We start from the raw sequence: 23018 nt of genomic DNA on the forward strand, positions 1-23018 counted from the left end.
GTCCCCTTGCCACCACTGAACAGTGTTAAAACACCGGAGGAGACTCAGCCGACTGTTGTGGAGCCCCCAGCCCAGCCTGGGGATGATGGTCAAGCAGAGCACTAGCCTGTTCGAACAGGCGAACTTTCTTGTTTTGTCTGATCAAAGCTGGAAGCGATTGAGGAAAGGAGATGATGGGGCCGGATGGTGTGCGAGTGCGCGAGTCCTCATGGCTGTTTTGCTTTAGTCTTTATCAACTTCTGTTTGCGGCTGGTACGGTGCAGACTGCAGAATGCCTGGCACAGGTGCCAGTGGATTGAGTGTGAGCAGAGCATGTCAGTCGTTTCACTGGGTCTATCTCCACCCTTGCAGCTGGTCTCCCTGCGTGGCTGAATTGGGACCTCCTTGGTCTGTGGTTGGTCCTCACCAGTTAAACACTAGTCCTCTTGGTATTGATCATCTCTCTCCCAGGTCCCAGTTGTGGCCTATGACTGATCAGCTACCTTGTAGTGGAGTTGCCCAGACTACGGCAGAATCGACCTGCTCCCTGTTGCTAAAGAATCATGATGGGAAGGAGAATGCATCCATAGTGGTATTCTTCTTCCTCCTCCTTCACCCAGACTGTGATATTGTTTTATTGCTTAAGGTGGCAGGGATGGCCAGGAAATATTATTTTGGTGCCAAAAGGGCCAAAAGCTACAGGGGAGGTGTTCTACTTGGAAACACTTTTTAAGTAGCTCCCTTCCCAGACTTCTCTCTCTTCATATGGTGCCGCAGCTGTAAGAGCACATAGGGGATAGGCTTTGCGTGGCAGCCTCCTTTTTCTTTCCATGGGAGCCAAGGCTAGGTTTCCTGGGGTGGCTAGGAGCAGCATACTGTCCTGCTGCATGTCTTGGCCCTGCAGTACATGCAGATTGGTAACGTTAGGGGTAAAGCAGAAGGGAGGAGCCCTCAGGTGTCTGGCTCCAGTGCTGAGGTTGGGGCAGGATTTGTTATTTGGTGTCTTCTCCTTTCTGGTGTCTATCCCAAGTGATGGTGCTTCCCTAGGGAAGCTGTGCTGGGGCTGAGTAGCCCTTGCTCTCAGGAAGTTTAATCTCAAGTTCACTCATTTTTTTTTTCCCCTTTCTCCCTCTATCTCAGTCCCCCCCACTGGCTTTTCAGTGTTCTATGAGCTTCCTCTCCCCTGCTCACTAGTGCTTGCAGGCTACTCTGTATACAGATGAAGAGGGGTTTTGTTAAGGACTTGGCCTTGGCCTAGTTGTGACCCAAGGAATGAAAAGGGAAAACTCCCAGCACCTCTCAGGGGCTCTGGTAGGCCACTGTGGAGTGCTTGGGCAAATCTCCCTGGCTCTCACTGACTCTATCTGTCTGATTTCCATATGTACTGAATTTTTCTGCTAGATACCCAGCCCTCATCACAGTATTTCATGGCCACATCCTACCTATCTGTAGCAGCTCACATTGGACAGGGCCTGCTGTTGCAGGAGGAGCTGTCTGGCACCTCACTGCTCTTGGCCTATATGACCTAGTCCCAGTCAGTGGGATGGGAGAACTCTGTACTGGAAGACAATTCTGCTATGTCTCCTTTATAGCAATTCATCTCACTTCCTCCTTCTTGCCTTACCTCCCCCTCCCTCCCTCTTAGAGATGGCTCTTTCAAGGGAATCCTGCAATTGCCAGCCCCTGGAGAAGGATTCCTTTTGTGAGTACTCCATACATCTTCAAGGGAGACGGTGCTGCTTGCTGCCAGCTTATCTGAGGCAGTTTCCATCTGTCCCCAGACCCAATGCCTGGTGACTTTGCTGGAGGAAGGAAAGGCAGCCTTTTCTTCTCCCCCTATCACTTGTACTTTGACTTTCCCTGCAAGCTGCTGAGGGCAAAAGGAGTTGGGCCTAGTGCTGCAAGTCATTTGGGTCTCCAGCACTAATAAGGAGCTCCATATTTCTCTCTCATTCCTCCCACTCCTTTGGCCCCATGCCCACTGCTCTGTGTGTTTCTCAGTTGACATTGAGTTTGATGTTTCATTTGCTCCGCTTTGCTTAGGATGGGTGACCTGCACCATGTTCCATCTCCTGCCCCTGCAGTCTGTGTGCAGAGCAGCACTGAGCTCTCTGGGGCAGGGGATGCTGCTGCCTACCAAAAACTCCCTTGGTAGGCAGCAGCATCTCCTCCCCCCCTGCCTGAGAGTAGTGCTGTGTAGATTTTGGGGAGGAGTAGGAGGTAGGACTTCCATCCTGCTACTAAGAGTAGGATGCACAGGCTTGCTATCCATTAGGATTCCCTTAGCTTTGCTTGCCTGGATGACCTGGTCCCATGTCCATTCAGCCCTAAAGGACCTCTCTGTGTGATCCTGATCTGTCCTGCAAGCAGGGGCTAAGTTTTTGCATGTCTGCTCTTCTCTCTTTCCTACACCTTGAGCAGGGCTCAAAGCTGCCATTTCCTCTCAACTACACTGCAAGCAGTACTTCCTAGTGCCTGTTCCCCTCCAAGATCTGCCTCCTCATTGTGGATGAACACAGAGGAGTCATGAGTCTGACTGACCTTCTAGTATTGCTGAGCCCTCAGCCAGGTTCTGGTTCCCCATCTCCTACCCTCTGGAACCGTTATTCCTGTAGCATAGGCTCAGGTATCTGCCACTATTGGTGCTCTGCCCTGGCCCATGCTAGTGCCCTCTGCTGAAACTGTGGTGGAGGCAGCAGCCAGTCCTCTCCCGCCTGTCCTGCCACACTACTGACCAAATCTCTTACTTGTTGCAAAAAATGTATTTTTGTTTTTACTAATCTATTTTCTAATGTTACGTGTTAAACTTTGCCCACGGGGGCAGGGCACAGATGCTGGTGACACCTGCTGCTCCTTGTCTGCTCTGTTCAGGTTCTCAGTGAAGGAAGCTTTTTTGGAAACAGTAATGAAGGAATCTTAATCAGTTTGAAAACCCCTGAGGTGTGGCCTGTGCCTCTCTGCGTCTGTCTGCACCTTACTCTGCCCCACCAGGCCCTTCTGTGCAGCTCAGCCAGCTGGTGGTGTACAGCCCTGTTCTGTGCTCCTTACTGGGTCTCATGGTAAGCACGTCTCCCCTCTGCCAGCCACCAAGGATGCTGCACTTCATTGTTACTTTCCTATTTTGACTCCTGCCTTTCTCTGGATACCAGCCAGAACCAATGGCCCTGTTGACCCCAAGGGCTGATGGTAGCTGTGCTTGTGAGGCCCTCCAGGTTACTGCTGGAGGGTCTACTTCCCTCCTGTGACGAGGAGCTTTCACTTACTCCCAAACAGGGTATTTCCTCTGCCTATCCAGCATTCCCTCTAAGCTGCGCGGCCACGCAGGTGTGCTCATGCTGACCTGCCAGGTGCGGCTGTGCACACCACACAGCTTGGAGGGAATGCAGCTCATTGGACTTGGGAAATGACAGCTCAGCACGGAAACAAAGGAGACATTACAAGGGCAAAGTCTTCCAGCTAGATGCAAAGTCCAGTCTTGCATAACACCCATGGCAGGGCAGGTCTGACCTAAGGTGTGCTTGCATGGCCAAAGGCAGCACCACCTGGATCTAGCTCAGTGCTAGCACTGAATCAGAAGCAGTATAGCCATGTATGTGCAGCACTGATCTTGCTGTTCTGAGAAGCAGAACAGATTAACTCATCCACAGTACCCTGCTCCCATGTCTGTACTACTTCTCAGTGTGCGATTGTGGGGCTATTTCAGCAGTTTCCTTCTGCCATGTAAACATCCTGATGATCTGTGCCACATCCTGCTTCATGCTGTACTGGTTCCTCCATGGCCTTTTTATGCAACCTACCTTTACCATGCAGACAAATGAATATATAGCACATGTACAAGTTCAGGATCAAGAGAGAAAAAGTTCCTTGCTCCTTACTCTCTCTGTTATACTGTTTATAATGGGGACAGCTCCATCCTTGTGCTTATCTTGTGAATCCCAGCTGTAGCTGGCTCAAAGAAGGGTCAGCAGTTTGGACTTTTAGCTGCATGTGTGGAGAGTTAAAGGGGACAGAGTGATGGAGCAGGGTCTCACGGAGACCCACGTGTTGAGAGGACCATGAAGAGATACTGCAGTGGAATGGGAGATGGCAGCTTCTTTCTGGGGAGGGGTTCGAACTGGTTGCAGCCCAAGGGAAAATGGCCTTGTGCCAACTCACCCCCTGAGAGGGGGTGCTGCCTGGGATCTAAAGCCCTTTTACTATGGTCCAGGCAGACAGAAGACCACGCTGTGGAGTGCTGGGTAGCAGAGCATGCTTTATTGAGATGAAGCACAAGGTAGTGAGTTAAATGCCTAAACCTACATGGCTGGAACACAGGCTGAGAAGTCACAGGTTTGGAGACTCAGCCCTTGGGCCAAACGGAACCTGATTTAAGCATATGTAATTCCCATGAATAGCTGTGGGTGTTGCAACCTTGTCTTCTGGGATGAGTTGGCCTGTTACTGTGTAGGTGAGATGCAGATGAAGCCTGCTCTGGTGCATAATGATGTGCCGAGAACATGAGAACTTCCCTCAGTTGGGCATGAACTTAGTTTCTTAGCTTGTTATCCCAGTGGAAAGCTAGCCAGAAAACAGCTTCAGTGAAGATGATCTTGTCCGAGTTGCTCATGGGCCCAGTCCTGATTGGGACGAAGCATGTAGCTCTTAAGCTGGGTAGGCCCCTGGCTCCTCTGCATGCCATTGGTCTCTGTTGCACCATTAGCTGCACTCATAATCAGTTTGTCTGTCCCACAGTGCTGCTGGGAATGTTGGTCGGGGGCCACCTGAAGTGAAGTGTGTGCTCTGTAGAGGTGGCTTTGCACCTGGCAGGACTTGCTCTTGCTCTTTCTCTTCTGGCTGCAGTCCTGGGGACACGTGGAGCAAATGCTGAGGATTCAAAAGCATAATCTCTGTATCTGCTCCCTTCCTCTTTTCCATTCTTAGGACAGGCACCTCATACCCAGGCAGGCTTAGCCTGCCCCCCTGTGACTAGCCCCATTCCTGCAGTAGAGGGAGGATCGGTCTTGTGCAAGAGTCTGATCCAATTACAGACAGTGTTGTGAGACACAGCTACACCTCTTTCCAGCCTCCCAGACAAGCACTGCTGTGCTGGCCCCAGAATCATGTCTGAGATGGGGGAGTAATAGCCTAGTGCAGCTTTGCTGTGCTGAGCCAACTCAAGACTTTAGTCAGGGGAGCTGCTGTAGCATGGCTGCATTTCAAGCCCCATGCTGTCCTCTGACCAAAAACAACCAGCTATGGGACCTGATCTCTGCTTTCTGTTAAACCTGCTCCCAACACAGCCAGCCACACTTTGCTGGGAGTGAAAAATGCCTGTTACTACAGAAAGGGGGCTACAGCTTCTCTCACAGCTGTCCATCCACTGTGTCTTAAGGAGACAGGTTTGGTCATGACAGCCATCACTGTTACCTGCAACCTGTCTATACCACTCCTGGATCAGCCTAGAAACCCATGTCTCAGACCTCCTTGCTCAGTGCCTGGGCCCATCCCCCTTCCAGCATCAGCTGCTACCTCCACCTGTAATGGCCTGTCCCAGTGGGGAGGAACGCTCCCACCCACCCACTGGCACATAGTAGCCTGTGTTTGATACTGGGGGTCTTCAGCTGGGAAATGCATCCCCACTGCACATAAGAAACACAGCAACAAGGCTTGCAGTATCTGCCTGGGAGTGCATGGTATAATAGCTGACCTTTGGGGAAGGAGCTAGGCAGCTGCCTAGTGAGGCCCCTACCACCAGCGGAGGCCTGGCAGAGGAGGCAGGAAGCAGTAGGGACGGGGCAGAGGAACAAATTAAAAGAGTCTTTGTGGTTAGGAAGATGTGGGGGGGAGGGGGGCATGGCATAAAAGTAAACTGTTACAGAAGCAGGTCCTGTGTCTGCCAGGAGAACAGTGGCTTGGGGCAGGGCCTGGCACAGTTCGTAGGGGAGAGGCCTATTCTGGTGTGGGAATTGTGGCAGCCATGAACTGTTCCCAGTGTCCCTTCCTGTGACACTCGCAGTGCCAACAAAGGAGAATTTGTCCTGCTTTGGACATCTCCCAATACTGGTGGGGGCCTGAGCAGTGTCCCAGTGGTGGCCCGTGGCCAAGCAGATTCAGTGCCTGGATGGGGCAGTTCTGGGAGGCTCGGGGCAAGGTGGGGTGGTGGGTTCAGGAGGATTGTTCCAGAGAGAGAGCCTGAAGTTGCTCCTCTGTGCTGTTCAGCTCTGTTTCATCTCGGCTGTTCTCCAGTGTCTCTGATCCCTCGAAGCAGCCTGAGTCACGGGGAATATCCCCTTTGGGGTCCAAGGGTGAGGGGTGTAGCTCAGAGCTCTCTCCTTCTTCGGCCTCACTGGCTGCTGTGTGGAGAAGGCAAAACGTTAAAGGGCAAAGTCTGCTCCTATATAGAGCTCTGAGCAGGCCCAAGTTGTCTTGAGCTAGCTCTAGGGGTTGGTCCTACTGCCCATTGCTATGAGGCTGCTCCCTGGGGCTGTGTGGAAGCATTCTGGGTAAAGGCATGCAACCTGGTCTAGGCCTAGCTGCCTGCAATAGGTAAGCCCTTGGCATCCTCCATCACACATTGCACCTACCCCCAGAAGCACTGAGCAGCCTATAGCTGGGCTCTGGTGCTCTCATTTGCCTGGCTGGGGACACTCCCTTGGCAGAGCAGTTACTACATGGGATTGCAGATTGAGGCCCTCGTGGTCCAGCGCAGGGCAGTCTGCCTCTGATTGCCCACTGGGGCTCTAGGGATTGGCCAGTCCTAGCTGGATAGGCCTGCCTACTGTGGCGTGTGCTCAGAGCAGGAGCCAGACTAAAGGGCCATATCTGGCCTGGAACTCGCAGGCTTGTGGGTCTATGATTCCTAGGAGGAAGAGAGTTTAGGGGGAGGGGGCTCTGGCAACTGTCCATTCAGACTGACTCCAGTGTTGTCTGTCTCTTACTGTCATAATCCAACAGCAGGTCAGCAGCTGTGAGCAGCTTGGCGCGGTGCTGGGGGTCCATGATATTCAGCTCATTCAGGTGGGTCTCCCGGAGCTCCTTGAAGTCCTCCAGGGTCTGGTAGCCATTCAGTAACAAGGTGGAGATGTGCTCCTGGAGAAGGGGAAAACCAAGAATGTGGCACAGCTGCAGTCATGGCAGTTGGAATTGAGAGCGAGGGCCCTGATGGTCCCACAGCCACAAGATTTGTGCGGGGCCTCACCAGGCTACAGATCCATGATCTTCTTTAGAACATCCTAGTCCAAGCACATGCCTAAATCCCCAGCTGCCAAAAGCTCCAGCTACCTTCTAACAACATGGCCACTTCCTGACAATCAGAGTGCTAGAGCTGATGGCAGAAAGTAAGGGAGTGGCCTTTGCGATCTACAGCCTACAGGCAGGTCATATACACCAGGCTAGCACAGAGTTAACGTTCTCATAGCTGCCTTGGGCCCCTTCCATACAGTGTGAGTGGATAATCTTTGCTCTCTGAAAGGCAGGAGTCTCACACAAGACAACCTAATTCTACCCTGTGGAGCAGGCGCTAGCTGAGTGTGGCTCAGAAGAGGGAAGCACTGTAAATTGGCTTGAGGAACGATGCAGACAGCACTGGTATGTGTTGCCTTGTGCTCCCCAGATTTAATTGCAGCAGTTGTCTGTCTGCACTCCAATTGCATTTGCTGTGCTCAGTGGAGCTGTACTGAATGGCAGGCAGAGCTATTGCTGATGTGAAGAGAGGAGCATGTGCACCATCAGGGCTTGAGTGCCTCATTTCAGCATGGAGTTGTGGGCAGTGGTAGAAGGCTGATAGCACACATGGCAGTGGTCCTCAGGGGGAAAGGTGGGCTAATAGGCAAAGCCTTGGAAAGAGCCCTCAGGCAGCAAGTGACCAGCGGCAGTGGTTCAGGAGTCTGGGCTGGTCAGTGCATGCTGGACTCTGGGTACAGGTAGCTCCTGCTCACTGTTCCTGATCCTAATCAAGGGAGAAGGCAAAATGCCATCCTGCTGTGTTTGGGCTGTGGCCCCAGAGTTGGGCAGAGCACTGCCACTACTGGGACACTACTGGGCTGTGTTGAAGGCTTGAGGTGTACCTCACTCTCATTCTTCAAGAGTAAAGCATAAGCTACTTGCCATGTGCTGTGGGGGCAGGTTTGAGGTACCTGTGCGCAGGTTTGGCAAAGTTCTATGCACTCTTTCTCAGCCCGACTCCTGCCTCCTTGGCAATGCACATCCCAGTTGCAGAGAACCCTGGGGCAAGCACAAAACTGATGCACAGGAGGCACATCTACACATGAAATTAATTTGTTGCAATAAATTCTAGCATATTGCTTCTGGGCACAGGGTTTGCACATGCACCTGGGACTGCAGCACGTTGAGCTGGGGCAAAGTAGCCCTGGCTGGCAGGGAGCTCTGGGGGGGTGCAACTTGCTAGCCTAGGGCTGCACCGACCTGGCTCAACATGCTGCAGAGGGACTGGCTGAGCCTCAGCCAGCCCCAGTCAGTATCTACACGTGCATTACAGTGAAGTAAATAACTCTGTCATAGGATAGGATTGTGTTGGGCAGTACTAGCCTACGGCAGAGTTAATTAGTTTACTCCAGCCTAATAGCACCACATGTGTAGATGCTGACACTTTACTGTGGAGCTAATTAGATGCACCTAGGGTGTGTCTGCCTGCCCAGTATCCCAGCTCTTCTTGTGTGGGGCATTGGGGGGGGGGGAATTGAGAAGTCCCTCTTAGGAGTAGCAGCAAGGCCTGCGGAGGCAGGAGCTGCCAGGGGCTTGGTGTGGGTGTTTCTTGGAATCCGTGTGGAGTTTGGGGGGATAAAGCTAATGCTCTCCACCCCTGCACAGCTTTGCATCCCCTTTCCTCCCCCACCCCCTGCACTTCTTTCCTCTCTCTTTCTGAGAAGCAGCAGCAGCATGTTGGTGCCTGCTCCACCCCCTGTCTTCACATTGGGATGCCCTTTCAAGAACTGCCCCAAAGCTATTTTCCATCCCTTTCCCTTCCATCTCATACCCCTGTGCTCTCCCCTTCTCAGCACCCCTACCCCATCCTCTCTTCCTTTTCAAGCCCAGCCCTCAGGAAAGCAGTGCCTACTCCACTAGCTAAGAGCAACACTTTGAGAACCGAAAAACAGACTTGTGACTTCACAGTGGGGGAACAGCAGCTCTCTGGCATGGGGCTTTCTAGAGCAGTTGTTCCCTGCAGCACATGTACACAGCAGGTTCCACCATTGCCAATCCAACAGCCACAGCCAGGAGGTTTTCCGAAGAGCTGAATGAGCTATGGCAGGTATGGGAGCTGCTTAGGGTTGTGCTTCCAGCTTTTTTTTTTTTTTTTTTTTTTTTTTTTAAATGAAAGCTGGGCCTTGCAAAAAGCCCAGTTCTCCTGAATCTCTGCTAGGACCCAGAGGTGGTGGCAGAGGCTATCTATCTGCACCTTTCATTCAGGGAGTGCTGCAGAGATGCTGCTTGCCTGCCCTGCCCTCTCCCCATGTGCCCTCCCTGGAGCCACCAGCACCTGCCCTGCTCTCTCACCTGCAGATTTATGCGCTCCAGCAGCTCATGCAGGGTCTTGGGCTTGGGTCGTTTGCTCTTGCTCTGCCTGCGGCTCTTCCGCACAGGCACGGTTTCCTCAGGGATGATGTCCACATAGATGAACTTGAAGGAGCCCACCCTGTTGTTCAGGAGGCCAGTCCAGGTGCCCACAGGTGGCTTCTCAATGATCCTGATGATGTCCCCTTTCTGCGACAGGCACCAAGGAGGCCCATAAGCAACTGCCCCACCCAACATAGGGTTGTGCCTAGGCCAGGGTGGGAAGCTGTGTTTGGTGGGGCTGGGCCTGTGGTGAGGAGTGGGGACACTGGGAAGCCTGTGCTGTGCTGCTTCTCTACACTTCCCATAGTGCCACCAGGCTTGGGTAGGGCTGGCCTACTAGCACTGTGACACCTGGCTGCTCTTCTACACTGCATGGGTTGCCTAAGATGTCAAAAAGCAGAAGGTATCCAGAATTTGGGTATCAGCATTTGGAAGGCACCAGGGCAGGCAACCTAGCACTGGGGCTACTGTCAGTGACTTTTTTTGGCCCAAATGTTTGTACTCCCTCCAGGCAGGCAGCTATCCTAGAGAAGGCCATAAGGACATGGAACCCCAAGATGAATGACTTGCAGTGGGGAAAAATTTGGGTTGGTGCCCTTGGTGTAGGTCCCTGAGTAGAGAGCAGGTTTTTCCAGCGCTGTCCTATGAAAAGTATGTCTCACCTTGGTTGGTGCTACAGATCTGCCAGTTGTGGGGTATCTTCACAGTGGGTCAGGGTTACAGATCAGCTGAGCAAGGATGGGAGGTGTAGACAGATAGGCCTGACTCCTACTGTCTTGTAGTTTAGGCTGTGACCTCCACTTGCACTGAATGGGAGTTGCCCATTCCTACATTTGACATTTAGGGTCCTACCATGCACACAGGGGAGGCCTGGCCCCTTTGTTGCCTTTCCATTATGCCCATGTAACTCCAGTGACTGACTTACAGTTTGGATAAAGGGAATCTTAGTTGAAGATGCAGCACTCCAATCTCCCTTAGCTATTGGGAGAGAGGCCAACAAACACCCCGAGTCCCCTCCCTTGCAGTGAAGCCAGGGCTCCTGGCTCAGTGATTTCTAACACCAAACAAGCAGGAGCCTTCCCCTCCTGACCACATTTCTGCAAACCCCAGTCCTGCCCCGTGTAGCAGGAATGCCAGTGCATTTTGTTTTCAGAGACAGCTTGTTCCCTCTCTCACTGCTGCCTCCCCAGAAACTCACTGGCCTTCCCCTTGCCCTAAAACATCAGGGACTTACCCTGAGCTTCAGAGAGTCCTTGTCATATGGGCTGGGGGTGAAGTCTGTGTGGACACGAGCTTTACCACAGAAGGGGCCAGTGTATGGTGGGCTGGTCTCTTCCATCCTCAGGCTGTCACGGTTGTTGCCTGTGTAGCTGGGGCTGATCACTTCACTTCCTGCAGGTGGGGGGAACCAAGTCAGCCTCTCCTCGTGACCCAGCACAGCTTGCGAGACTTGCTCCCATTCTCTGGGGGAGGATGCTGGCCAAGTGGGCTCGGTTTTGCTGTGTGCTTGATGGATGTGGGTGTGCCTTTGTCACTTGCACTGGTCTCAAGTTTCTTTTCCCCATACACTCCTGCACCAGACTATTGCATGCCAATGAGGCCATTCTGGGCAGAATAGCTACAACCCTGGGGAATCCACATAAGAATCGCACTGTAACACAGGGCTGGAAATCAAAGCTGCCCCTCTATCGCCTCAGCTGTGCTTAGCAACGTTCCCCTTCCCCGCTCCACAGAGGAATGCCAGGGCCCAGGACCTGGCACCTTTGAATCCCTGCAGAGCCAAGCCAGACAAGTGGAGGCCAGTTGTTTCCTGCAAAGCACCAGTAGGGAGCAGGATCCATGGCCTTGGAGGAGGGGTGGCTATCCAGGCAGCTGCCATGTGTTACAACTAAAGCAAGTTTGGTCACAAACCCCACAGAAAGGTGCAAGAAATCATAGCTGTGTGTGCCAGGTATAGGTGCCTGAGCTGGCCCAACAGTCACACAGCCAGCTGAGTGTGAGAGCCACCAGGCAACTCCTGCACTAGACTGGTATGGAAATCCCTCACTCTTAAGGGTGGTACCACATTGTGGCAGGAGTATACAGGGCACTGCCTCCTGCACCCTAAAGGGCCAGGCCAATGTGGGCAGAGACTTGGCCTCCCTAAATAGTGCTCCTTGACTGTGCTCTGGTAAAGAGGGCTAGGGCCCCTCAGAGCTAGTAGTGCAATGCGGGAAGGGGGAGGACTCTCCCCTCCTGGGCTGGGGGTGTGGCTGAGCACAAAGGGGGAGGAGCCTGGTCTATGGGCAGTGCCGGATTATGACATGCTGAGGCCCTAAACCATGTCCATCTCAAGAGCAACAATAATCCATGAAAATTAATTTTCATGAAATTCTAGGATGAATTATTGTTATTTCTGCACAAATTTATGTACTCAATATGAATAATAACTGTGGAGCCATATATATGTATATTTTTGTCATATTAGAATGAAAGTGTCCAGGTTTTTGCAGCCCTAAACTATCTTAAGTAGCTTGAACCTAAATCCGGCACTTTCTGTGGATCTGTCCCACCCAGCCACACCTGCCCAGGCAGCTACCAGTCCTTCTGGGCTATCACCTCCTGCAGAGGAAAAGCTAGTGGGGACCTGGAAGGGGATGATGTGAGCTCACAATAAAGAGAGCACCGAGGTGTGTGAGCACATAACTTTAGGGTGCAGGCCTGCCCATGCACTCACCACTGGACAGCTGGTGGCTAAGCTGCGAGTGTACGCTATCCTCCGCCTCCACGTAGGACAAGGGCATCTTCTCAGAACTCTGCTCATCCAAGCTGCTGTCCAGAGATAGGGGTGACATGGAGCCCTCCTCTCCAGCTTCCCCCTGCAGGTAATAAGCAGACACCATGGCAGCTAGTCCTGCTGGCCTGTCTTGGTGACCTTGGTAGGCTCCACTGAGGCAGATCAGAGAGCCTGGGAGCTGGCACTAATCCATATTGGAGGGTTGGAGCCAGGGTCACATCTCCCCTCCCCACATCCAAAAGTAAAGCAAGCTGGGGACTCGGCCACCATGGTGCAGATCCCAGCCAGGCTGGTTGACTTCAGAAGCAGGAGACCCTGGGGGATCTTCCCATAGGAGGCAGGAAAGCTGTGGAGACCTGGCAGAGGTTGCCTCCCTCAGACTGGGTTTCCTCACCATGGGATGCTTTGGGGCAGGGCTGTCCAACTTCCAAGTGGCCAGGGCCCACAGACCCCTTGGGCCACACTAGAGCAAGCTACAGTCCCCTGCCCTTCCCTGGGCTGCACATCCCATGGATGCCTCCCACTGCTGCCCCTCATTACAGCATGTATCCACAACCCTACCCCCACACCTGCACTGTATACCCAAAACCCCCACCCCCCTACACCACGTGCCTGCATGGGTACTCCACTAAAGCAACACGAGCCTGCACCCCCAACTGCCCTCCACTCCCCGCTGCACTGCACACTTCAGAGGCACCTTCAGCTCTTGGATACCACACTGCCTACCCTATCCCCCACAGGGCAGGCACAGGAAGCCTCAGCTGGAGGAGGCAGAGGGAGCCTGGGGACTTTGGCTGCTGCTGCAAGCTGAGCCATGGGGGAGCAGGAGCCCCCAGGCTGCAATTTATCCTCTTGCAGGCTGCATGCAGCTGCCAGTTGGATAGCCCTGCTTTGGATGAACATTAGTGAAGCCCCTTCCCCTGATAGGTCAGTGGGTACCAAACCCCAAGAACTGCATGGAGGGCCAGGAGAATTGTCAGCCCAGGCATGTTGGGCTGACAGAGGAGGCTCAGGGGCATGAGGTGAGTCCTCAGCAACCTGCAGTGGCAAAGAGCAGAAGTTGGAAGAGTCATTACCCAGCTCAGCTCAGCCTTTCCTCCTTTCCAGGTTGTGCCGAGTTCAGCTTGCAGGAGATGCCTGCCTGGACTTGTTTAGCATGTTCCCCCGTTCCCTCTTTCTTCCTGTTCCTGCACTTCTCTGTACTTGTTCCTGTGCTGTGCAGGCAGCCTCCTGCTGGCTAAAGTGGTTACTTTGCATGCCAGGGTGACGGTGAATCCTGGGACTGTTTAATTCAAAGCTTACTTGGCTACAGTGGTTTGAACCAACCTTGGTGGCCTCTAGAAAGGCACAGTAAGGGGCCTCAACGACAGCAGGAGGAGAACTGTTCTGGTTGGAAAATATAGGCAGAGGCATAACTAGCAAGTTTTGTGTCCCAGTCAAAACTCCCCTGGGTACGAGGCAGAGGGGAAAGGAGGGTCTTACCTGCCCCAGGGACTCAAAGATTCCCCATCACTGCCCAGCTCCTATGGGCATGGGGAATGGGTATAGGGCTCCACACAACGTGAGGCTGCATGCTATTGGGAATGAGTCATTCCATAGCTGGAGCATGGCTCACTGATTAGGACCCCAAATGGCAGGCCAGCAAGGGACAGAGAAAGACCCAGAGCAGACCTGGAACTAATGAGGCTCAAAGGGTGACATCAGGGGCAGTCACCCAAGCAGGTACCTGCCAGCCCTATGTCAGGTACAGGCATTCCCATGCCAGAAGGGGTCAGTAGGCACCTGTGATGTAGACAGTCACCTTCTTGAGGGTCATGCTAGCAGCACACTGCTCATCTAAGGTCCATCTACACAGGAAACTTTCAGGCCATTAGTGCAGCTCCTCCTGAACTGTACAGCCATGGCCTTGTGATGCTGGTGTGGAAAAACTAGCATGGGGTAGATACTCATCTCTGCCACTTATCAGTGCCATTTAGTACCATGAAGCACCATGCCCACATGGTATGGCTCCAGTGCTTCCAGGTGAGGAAGCAGCTTGCTATAGCAGAGCAGCATGGTGAGGGCAGAGGGCACTGTAAGTCTACCATGTCGGTACAGTTATGGGAGCAAGTGAACAGTCAAGTTATTCTGAAGGGGGTGAGCTGGATGTCCATCAGCTGGAGGCATGTGTGTTGCTGAGCTCACTGCTCAGACACTGGCATGTGTGAAGCTGGGGGGCACCCAGGTACTGAACCCTTGGGGAGTCAGTGGGGTCATTGATACAAGACCAGTGAATTGGTGCAGCCTGGCTCCACACAGGATAAACTCACACCTCAGGCCAGGTGGAGAGTCCCCTTCTACCCACAGGCAGGCAGCTGGGGTTCCTCTCCCATTCCCATGCAGGGACTGCTAGTATCTGTCCCACACATCATAGGAAACAATCAGTGCCCTGTGCAAGTGCCCCCGTCTCTTCCCTCCCGCCCTCCACCCACCCACGGGTGACCTGCACTGGGGCGTACTTCTGGCATGTCAGAGGTCTGACTGAGGAAATGATCAGATTCAAGCCCTGCTCAGCTGCCCCCAATCCCTCCAATGAGCAGCAATGAAATAGATAACTGTTAACATTCACAGGGTGACCACTAACCTCCAGAAGTAACAGCGCTCAAAGAGGCCTGGGGCAGTCAGCCCTTGTCTCCATCGCTTGTCTGCATGGTCCTCTCTGCAGTGACAAGGACTACAGGCTCTCCTGGACCAGGGGTTGTCAGAGACAAGCTGGGCTGGCTGGTATTAGCTCCATCCAAGCCCACTCTCAATCCTGCTCCAGGCCTTAATAAGCCTATGTGGCTGGAATACTAGGCTTCCACCTGGTGCTGACACTATGCTGTTTGAGTACCAGCTCCTTACCTTCCCTTCAGACAGTGCTTTCACCGCCACCCTGCCCATCTTCCTGTTCATGGTGCGGGAGATTACAGCCCTCCACTTCTTGCCCAGCTTCATTCCACTGCCTTTGGAGGGGTCCTCTGAAGCAGCACTTCCAAGGGCATCCTCAGGAATCTACAGGGAGTGACATGGCCAAATGGTGGTGGGTGCTGGACAACAGAAATTACCCAATTTTCCCTTGACAAAGCAGGGATGGTGAGCCCCCTTGTGCTGCCACATGAAGAACCAGGGGGATGAGGCCTGACTTTCTGCCAAGCAGAAACCTCCCCAGGTAAACCCCAGAGAAGCAAACTGGAAAGCCTATACACTTGGCCTTCCAGAAAGAGGCACGTCTGTGGGTACCAGATTTGCCAGCACCACACCTGGCACCTCTGCTAGAGCTGAGAGATGGGAGTGGAATTCTCCCCACAGTGACCTCCCACCAGCCTGGAGAGAAGTCCTGCCATGGGGAGCAGGGGGGCAGGCTGTGGGCCTCTCCAGCTCCTCTGAGCAGCCTAAGTGGGGGCAGGATGAGAGGCAGAGCAGGGCCCATCTTGGCTCCAGAAGAAGGCTGGGGATGTCTGTGTCCCAAAGAGGAACAGACTGGGGATTGGGTAAAAGGGAGACTGCATGGTCCAGAATGGAGGCCCTGAGGGGGAAGCAGTGCCAGGTGGGTGCCCCTGTGGGCGGATAGCGGAAATGGCAATGGGGCATGCCCCAGGGAGTGACAATCCTGGCTGCAGGGGTGCTGATATCAGGACAGATACTCACGTTCTCCTCCAAGCTAAATTCCTTCTCGCTCACCCCAGGGGAACTGGGCTTGGACTTGGCAAAATCCTTGAAGCTGCTGGAACGTTGGAGGGAGAGCTGCAGGGGAAGTGGGGACACCGTAAGAATGTGAGCCCTGGTGGTACAGCACAGCCACCGGCCAGGCAGGGCTGCCCTTTTTGGAAAGGCCTGGCTCTTACCCCTGCCCTTCTGGGGCAGTTGGGGGTACCTCCTAACAAGGGGGGAGGTCTACAAGCAGAGACCAGGGCATGGATCAAGAACAAGGCTGTGAGGCTATACCGCACCTGGACCTTTCCCACCTGCATGTCCCATGGCTTTCACTGGCTCACTCCCCCTGAGTGAGACCTCTCCTGTCCATGTCTGGCTCAGTTGTCCCTTTCTTTGGCACAGACCCACCCCCGCACTTACCCCTGCTTTGGCAGTGTATTTGTTTCTCTTGGCCCCTGATCCAATTCACTGGGCAAGACAATGCTAACAGCAGCCCTCTGCCTTTCCCACAAGCCACTGCAGGTGCCTTACAAACAGCTGCAGGCCATGGCAGTGTGGGGGGAGGGCCATCTCCCAGGCTTTACAGAAAAAGAAACTGAGCCACAGCCACTGGCCAGGATCATACATGTAATTAATGCTCCTGGGTGCATGTCTACATATGTAATTAATGCACACAAATAAACTCCAGAGCTTATTGCTCCTGAGTTTTTTGCTCCTGGGTGTGGCGTTTGAACATGCACCCAGGAGCAAAATACTCCAGAGCCATTAGCACTGGAGTTTATTTGTGCGCAGTGCAGGGAGCCTGGTGAAAGTAACCCAGACTGGCAGGGGACCAGTGGGTCAGCCCTGGCCTATCTGCTCTGACGGGGCTCTATGTGCTAAGGAGTGGATGGCTAAGGCACAAGCAGACCCCGTGCTGAAGCACCCTCATGCATCAACGCCGCCCCCCAACACTTCTGCCACAGCACATGGCGCCTCACTGGAGCAGCCCTGGTTACCTGCCAGCCCAGGGCTGCCCCCAGGGCTCCATATGCTGTGGAGAGGCTGGCTGGGGTAACAAAGGTGCTTCACCGTCAGGGGATGCCTGCTGGCTAGCCCCACACTGAAGCATCCTTGTGCCCCAGCCAGACCTGTCACATATGTGCATTTAACTGCAATAATTTTCTGTGGCATCAGATATTACTTGTATCTGACGGGAATATCCGACAGTGCAGTAAATTACTCAACCCCAGCCTAATTACCATGCACGCATAGGCAGTGATGCTTTACTGCACAGTAAATTAGTCTACTGCAAAGTAAAGTGCATGTATAGACGCAACTACTGTGAGTCAATTCCAGAATAGGTTGCAGAACCCTACTTCCAGGACGCCATCCCCACCGCCTTTCCCTGTGACCAGCCCCTTCCACACCTACAGCCTTGCTCAGGCTGATACAATGTCTCCAGTCTTCTTGGCCATGCATGCACAATCCTTGCTGGTTCATATAGCCTGGTACACATGCACTGGGGTAAAACTGGGGCAAGTTCACTGGTGTCTGGTGATACCAGACAAAGCAGAGAGAGACCAAGGCACACCCCAGAATCTGGCAAAAGCAGCCCAGCTTCTGAGGCCTGTCCCTCCAACTCAGCCATGGCCATCTCATCTGCAGTCACTGTGCTCAGCAAGCCCTGGCCTTTAAGCTGCCCCCTCCCCAGAGCAGTGACCATTCTGGAGGGGAGGGAAGCAGAACCCCACGTACAGCCCTCGACAGTTGTGTTGAAGGCCTGTATACCTGCAGAGCTGCACTAATGTTATCTTTCTTCCCTGATACCCTGACTGATACACTGACTCATACCCAGGACTCAGCTCCCTCTCTCTTATACAAAACAAAAGGAGGCAAAACTGCAGTGCTTTGCTTTCACCTTGTCAGAAGCCTAGTGTCAGAGCTACCACCTCCTTCAGTTTGCAGGTATGTCTTGCAAAATTTGACGCTTACTGGAAACCCTGGGTCCAGGAGCTGGGAGATTCTCAGAGCAGGCCAGATTATAGTTAAAGAGTGTTTCCAATGTTTTTTTATTTTTTGTACAGAAAAAGAATACAGAAGAATCACAGGGGCCCTGGATGATGCAAACAGCTACGTTTGCATAATATGTGGGCCCTTACTCCACTGACTTAAAGATCCATGCTGGTGCCTGGGCTGCAACATTGCTCTCTGCCTGAGGGATGTGGGAAGGCAGCAGGGAGCTCCCAGCTCCCTGATTGGGACAGGGGACTTGAAAAGAGCTGCGGGGGAGGGCCAGGTCCCAGCCCCCTCCCCAATCTGCTGGTGGGGTAGCTAGCAGTGAGCAGGAAGTGAGTGCTACACAAACTTTGGTGCCTGACACTGCTGCTGCCCAGGCCTAGCTGGGGGGGAGGGGGAACATTCTGGTGCCTGGATTTGGGGCTCACTCTGCAGCCTATTAGAAGCCTCTTCATGTCTACAGAATATAACTTTCCAATGGGGGAGGGAGTATGTCACAGTCCACAGGACTAGAAGACATCTCCTGGTTCACTGAGTTCAGTCCCTGGTATCTCAAGCAGCCACATCATATAATTGAGCCCATACATGTACCAAGCGCCAAGCAGGCTTTCTTGCTTCTCTTACTCTAAGAGGTCCTTAACCCCACTTTCCTGTTTCCAAGCTGGGTCATTGGCTACCACAGAATAATAGAGGCCAAAAGGACAGAAAGTGAACAAACAGGGAATGGCCCAGTGAACTAATCTCTGCTGCATTCAGGTCCCTGCACCCCATGCTAGTTATCCATTTTATCTAATGACTGTGTAATGCCAAGTGGTAGCAGGACCCAGAACCCAGGGCTCTCCTGAGGTGAATCCCATAATGAATGTGAATGCCACAGAGTTCTGCCCCCGGGCCAGCGCATGCACAAGGCCAGCGCAAGATGACACCTATCGGTAAGCGGGAGAAGCCATGGATGAGCTGGGGCTCATTGATATGTTTCTGGGTGAGCATGGGGGGGACACATTGTGAGAGTGATTCTTCCTTGCAGAGAGTGATTTTTTTCCATGGAAATGACATGTTTTAGGAAGGCAGACCAGAAAAAAGTCTTTACAGGGACAAAGGGGCCCTCACTGGGTATGAACAGGATGGGGGAGGAGAGGGCTGCCAGGGGAGTGGCTGGGGGAAATGAAAAGTAACTGACTAGTTACCATGAGAAACTGGAAGGCAAGGCACACTCAGCAGCAAAGAAGGCATAGAAAGGAAGGGAAGTGAGAGAGGAGGGTGTGGCAGTGAGAGGCGAGCTGCAATGATGCTTGCTGATCTGCCCAACCATGCCTACCCTCCATAAGCGGGACTGTTTCCATGCTGCAGGGAGTGGTTTACTCTGATTTCCCCTCTGAGATTGATGGGACATGGACTCCCTGACAATCCCGTCACATCGGCGAATAGCTGCGCACCCGAAGTTGGCTGATTCATTAAGCTAGAATAGCTAGTTACCAAGCCACCATAATGCCCTGAGCCTGCCACCGTCCTGCTCAACACTTCCCCTCCAAAGAACTAGGATGCCCCCATTATGCTAGTCACTGGCTACTGGCTTTCTTCTTCTTCTTCCCTTAAGTCGTCAGCTCTGATGCTTCTATTCCAAATCTTATGACAGTCAGAGATGGGAGGGGTTTGGTTTTTCATTTTAACCTGGTTTCATCTTAAAACTTGTGGCATTTTACCCTTATCCAACCTGGCTGTCCTCTCTTCTTACTACCAGGAGGACTGAAGCCAAAGCTTCTTTCAGGCAGGATGGCTGCCATTCCTTACATTCTTTGGTAAGGCACGTGAGGCTCCTCTTGGGGTCAATCTGAAGGGAGGGGAGTGCTGGCAGGAATTCATACAATTGGCTACACCCCGTTGAGATATCAAAGTGAGACGTGCTCTTGACAGGTACCCAAGCATAACATGCAAGCTCTTCATACCCCTCTAGGACCCTTGGGTGGGCCTAGGGTGGCCATTGTAGAGGACAGTCTGGTTGTCCTCTGTCCTTTTGATACGAAATCCGACACCTTTATGTCCTCTATTTTTCTCTTGAAGAGAAAAATAGAGGACATAAAGGCGTCTGGTTTTATATCAACGGAGAACAGGGGACAGAGCAGCAGAAAACCAGAATGTCCTCTCTGATGGCCACCCTAGTGTGGTCTTCTCCTTGATCCAAGTCAACAGCAAGCAGTGTTTTTGTCTAGCCCTCTGCACCGTAATGGTCTCTCTCTCAGAGGACTGTATAGATCTCCATAGCAGACTCTGTAGACTTAGGCATCCATTGCACTCAAGGTCAAGTTTTGCATTACAGCTGTAGTAGGTAAAGATCTTCTTTCTCAAAGACAAAAGCTGAGATTCTGAAGAACAGGGAGGTAGTTTGGGGCAGGTAATTTTATGTGGTACAACTATGGACTGACTTTAAGCAAGCCCTTGGCTTCCCCCAGGAAATACACACACCATTATTTCCAGTAGGGTTGAAGCCATGCTCCCCTTACAGAAGATGACAGTCCCTTAGCTACCACATAGGGGCTAGTCATAGGACGTCTCCCAGGGGGGAAATGCAGGGCCAAGAAAGGGCCATTTGTCAAGCAGTCAAGAAGGGAGAGCGTGTTAAGAAACTGGAGCCAGGGACCTGGGGAAAAGGAGGCAGAGTAAAGAGAATCTGAAATGTAAGTCTGAGGCACATCAGTGGCCAAACTGCTAGAAATGAGGTGGGTTGGAGAAGCTGCAGCTTGAGGTAAGGCCTAGGGAAGGCCATGCCAGACAGGCAGATCCTAGCATTCAGAGCCGTGTGCTGATGCCCCAGAGGCCCAGCAGCCTGGAGCCTGGCTTTTCATCTCTGGGGTGAATTCCCCCTATGGAATCATAGGGAGAAATGCTTTTTGTAGTGGAAACCAGTGACTCAGCTAGGGACTGAAATCCCAGGGTGCTATGAGTAGGCCCCAGACCCACTGTCTAATGCCCCATCACTCTAGGCTGCTACCACACCCCAGAATTTCACCCTGATGCCAGGGTCTCAGTGTAAAATCTCCTGTTCTCCATGCCCATGGTTGTATTCTCTGCTTTCTAGTTACTTGCCAGGAACAAGGGAGTTCTTTGGGCATGCAAGTGTAAGCATAACAAAGTGTGGCAGGGATAAGGGCACCTAGAACTAACTCTTGTCTAAGGTCGAAAATGGCTTTGTGGGAGCAAGGGTGTCTTTAGGGACAGATCCCTGGCAGGAGAAGTAGCAGCACAGAGCAGGCTTGCCACGCTCAGGGTCAAACAGCTGCTAAACATTGCTTCAGGGCAGCACTAGCCTGTCTGTGCTCCTGAAGAGGTGAGTGAAGGCAGGAGGGCCTGGGGAGGTCAGTCCTGAGTAACCCCACTTCTTGTATCTCTCTAGTGCTATGTACTGTTGGCTGTGCCATTCCCTCATGGAGCCAGGCATTGACAGTGTGTGTTTGCTGACACGTAGCTACTGCAGAGGGCCCCAGAGCCAACATGAAAGGTCTGACTTTGCAAAGCCGCTCCCTGGAGCTGCATCAGCCTTGCAGGTGGGGCTCGTCATTGACACTGCTCTCCAGAATATCGTTGTGACCAATATGCAGCAGGGTCAGGCTACTTGATCTTCAAGGGTGGGGGTCTGGGGTGGCCCAGTGTTGGCCAGAGCCAGGCCTCCTGTCTGTTGTAGGCTCCTCCTGCCTGAGGTACTTGGCGTTGTTGGTGTCAAGCAAGGACTAAGCTGCAAGAGGAAGTGGTTAGCAGCATGTGACTGACAGCAACCGAGAACTGCCTGAACCACAAACACCTTGACGGGCTTTGATCCAGTAGCTGCAAACTTCAGCAAATTTCTGCAGTCTGTGAGCAGAATGGCTTCAGGGCTTTGGGCCAGATGACTCTCAGCAGGCACACAGCAGCCCTGCAGCAAATCCCCAGGCAGGAAATGACAGGCAGTAAGAATGAGCAGGGGAGTCACACCCCTGTGCTCCACTGCATGGCAGCCAGTGTCCCAGCCCCCTAGCAGGGCCGGGATCCCCTGGCAAGTTCCCTGTGCTACCAGTCACCCTCCTAGGCGCAGGCTCTGCCCTCCCTGTCACCAACATAAAGCACTTCCATGCACTTCAGTGGGCTTTAGTCCAGATCTACACCAGTAGGCTTGTTCTGGGATCTACGGTGCTACAGTTCCATTCCCAGGACAGAGGGATACACAATTCAGTCTCCTTCAGCCAACAGGCAAAAACAAGCCCTATGGCCCAGCTTGCTAATAGCAGGAGATATACTTTGCATTTCCATCCTGGTGGGATCCTAGGCTCAGAGCGATTGCCCCTGGAGCAAGCTTGGCACAGTTCACTGTTGTCAATCTTGAGCAATTTGTCCCTATACAGATCTCAGCAAGTGAGAGAAAGCTCAGAGAAGAGCAACACCAGGGAGTAGGTGCAGCTGGGAAATAGGGAGATAAGGCAAGAAGAGAAAGGGCAGCCCACTGACTGTGTGAAAGGCAAGGTTGTAACTCTTGGAGGGGGAAAGTTAAGGAGCTGCAGGAAGTGTGGGGTGACATGAGGACCTGAAATGTAGGTGGCCATCAGGACAGCCATGCTGGCAGTGAAATAGATCTGCATCCCAAGAGAGATAATAGGGGCCCCGAAGCATGGGATTTTCAGTTCTAGCCCAGTCCAAGCCCCGGAGATGCATGCACAGTACTCGGGCATTGGATTTTGTAGAAAGGGCAGAGGACTTGGCTGTCTCATTCCTGTGGCCCTGTAATTCACTGAAATGGCCTGCCATCCACTTGCAGACATATCAACCTCCCTCCCTCACCACAGTCATTAGGAAACATCCCTCTGCGGGACTGGCCTGGCTGGTCAGCTCTGCCACAGTTGAAGTAGAATAACAGGAGCTCAGAAGGCTAGAAGGGTTCACAGGGGCCACCTAGTGCTACCCCTGCACAAAGGCAGGATGTGCGGTTCTTAAAGCATCCTAGACCAATTGCTGGCAACTGGAAACCAGTCAGAGTGGATGCCCAGGGGACAGAGAGATCATGTAACTA

The 23018-nt window shown here is 52.9% G+C and overlaps 2 protein-coding genes across 4 annotated transcripts in view; one reads left to right on the forward strand and one right to left on the reverse strand.

The window, feature by feature from the left end:
* ZDHHC9 (zDHHC palmitoyltransferase 9) overlaps positions 1-2918 on the forward strand; it is a 43881-nt gene extending 40963 nt beyond the window's left edge. For 2 of the 3 annotated variants that reach the window (XM_090061713.1, XM_090061715.1), the window contains exon 10: positions 1-2918. In XM_090061713.1, the coding sequence (XP_089917839.1) occupies positions 1-105 (105 nt within the window). In that variant the 3' untranslated portion in view covers positions 106-2918. The other variant, XR_016444022.1, reaches the window with a different exon arrangement.
* The window catches only part of SASH3 (SAM and SH3 domain containing 3), a 26750-nt gene continuing 5335 nt past the window's right edge, over positions 1604-23018 (reverse strand). Inside the window, exons 2-8 of the mRNA XM_090061716.1 lie at positions 15980-16075; positions 15194-15343; positions 12251-12392; positions 10769-10926; positions 9475-9681; positions 6897-7047; positions 1604-6311 (exon numbers count right to left, since the gene is read on the reverse strand). Of these exons, the coding sequence (XP_089917842.1) occupies positions 6124-6311; positions 6897-7047; positions 9475-9681; positions 10769-10926; positions 12251-12392; positions 15194-15343; positions 15980-16075 (1092 nt within the window). The 3' untranslated portion in view covers positions 1604-6123. The remainder of the gene's footprint in view (positions 6312-6896; positions 7048-9474; positions 9682-10768; positions 10927-12250; positions 12393-15193; positions 15344-15979; positions 16076-23018) is intronic.

Source organism: Crocodylus siamensis, chromosome 8, assembly GCF_052110815.1.
Source record: "Crocodylus siamensis isolate JL-2025a chromosome 8, ASM5211081v1, whole genome shotgun sequence".
In the NCBI taxonomy this organism is placed as follows: domain Eukaryota; kingdom Metazoa; phylum Chordata; order Crocodylia; family Crocodylidae; genus Crocodylus; species Crocodylus siamensis.